General features: G+C 52.4%; 1 protein-coding gene across 1 annotated transcript in view; it reads left to right on the forward strand.

Moving 5' to 3' along the window:
* The window catches only part of LOC108802532 (3 beta-hydroxysteroid dehydrogenase/Delta 5-->4-isomerase type 1-like), a 5,724-nt gene extending 4,557 nt beyond the window's left edge, over window positions 1-1,167 (forward strand). Inside the window, exon 3 of the mRNA XM_018574394.1 lies at window positions 335-1,167. Within this exon, the coding sequence (XP_018429896.1) occupies window positions 335-1,146 (812 nt within the window). The 3' untranslated portion in view covers window positions 1,147-1,167. The remainder of the gene's footprint in view (window positions 1-334) is intronic.
* Window positions 1,168-1,585: the final 418 nt, after the last annotated feature.

Genomic DNA, 1,585 nt, shown 5'->3' on the forward strand with positions numbered 1-1,585 from the left:
CGCCCCCCCCCCCCCCCCCCCTCTTCTTTTTTTTTAGTGACCTGTCTATAATGCAGGCGAGGGATTCCCAGACCTGCAAGGTCCTTGCTGTCTCCCGCGTACAGTATGAAATTGTCAGGGCGGAGACTTCCTTCACACAATTGTTGTTTGCGTCTCGCAGTTTGTGATCTTCGGTGATTACATGAGTGCGCTGCAGCCTTCCATGAGTGCACCGGCAGTTCCCATGTTCCTTTCCTTTTAAAAGTTCCTGCAGGATCTCGACATTTGCTTCTCGGTTCCCCCGCCGTTGCCTGAAATTGTCCTTTTTTAATGCTCTGCGTTTTTGGTTTTGCAGGGACGGAGCAGCTGTTGGAGGCGTGTCTACAGAACAATGTGCAGTACTTCATCTACACCAGCAGTATGGAGGTGATGGGACCAAATGCCCGAGGGGACCCTATCATAAACGGCACGGAGGAGACGGCCTATGACAGCAAACTGGGCTTCAGCTATGGGCAGAGCAAGAGCCTGGCGGAGCAGAAGGTTTTGAAGGCTAACGGCCAGGAGCTCCAAGATGGAGGAACCCTGACCACATGTTCACTCCGCCCTACATACGTCTATGGGGAGGAGTCTCAGTTCCTCCAAATTCATGTTGACCAAGCCATACTGAACGGCGATGTCTTCCATAGGATCTCCAAGAAAGAGGCCTTGGTCAACCCGGTGTATGTCGGGAACGTTGCCTGGGCCCATCTGCTGGCCGCTCGGGCCATGAGAGACCCAGAGGGAAGCAAGAGGATAGCCGGGAACTTCTACTTCATTGCCGACGACACCCCCCACATGAGCTACGCAGACCTCAACCATGCCCTGGGCAAAGAGCTGGGACTGGGGGTGGAGAGCCAGCTGGCCATGCCGCTCCCCATACTCTACCTCTTGGCTTCCTTGATGGAGGTGGTCAGTTTTGTCCTCCGGCCGTTTGTAAGGTTCGTGCCGCCGTTCACCAGACACCTGCTGACTCTCCTGAACACCCCGTTCACGTTCTCCTACAGGAAGCTGCAGAGCGACGTGGGGTACAGGCCGAGGTACGGCTGGGAAGAGGCCAGGCAGATGACAACCAACTGGATGGCGTCAATGATACCCCAACGCAAGGAACGCCTTCAGAAGAAAAAATAAGAACTTGAGGGCAACTCCAACCAAAAATGTCATGCCTCATGTTGGACAGATTGGGGGAGGGGGGCCATAGCCTTTGTTTTATTGCTATTTGTGTCCCTTCCTGTAAGGGCAGGAAGTGGGTCCAATCCAAAATGAGCAAATGTGGCAGCTCCGGGATGGATTTACAGGACCTCTGAACCGGCATCTCAGTCCAGAAAGTAGACGGTGGCCCCGGATGATGGCTGAAAAAAGGTGGCGCCGTCCTTGTAGAGAGGAAAGCAGATGAAGGCATTGTCAGGGGGAGTCATGTGATCTCTGTGAGAGGTGATAATATCTGGAAGGGTGACTTGGCATACTGAATGTAACGTAACAATAAATCCGATGACAGGTCCTCTTTATTATTCCTTGTTACATTGAAACTCTTTTGTCAATAAATTATAGAAAATTAAGAATCAGCACC

Source organism: Nanorana parkeri, unplaced genomic scaffold (genome assembly GCF_000935625.1).
Source record: "Nanorana parkeri isolate BGI_ZX_2015 unplaced genomic scaffold, ASM93562v1 scaffold2926, whole genome shotgun sequence".
In the NCBI taxonomy this organism is placed as follows: Eukaryota; Metazoa; Chordata; class Amphibia; order Anura; family Dicroglossidae; genus Nanorana; species Nanorana parkeri.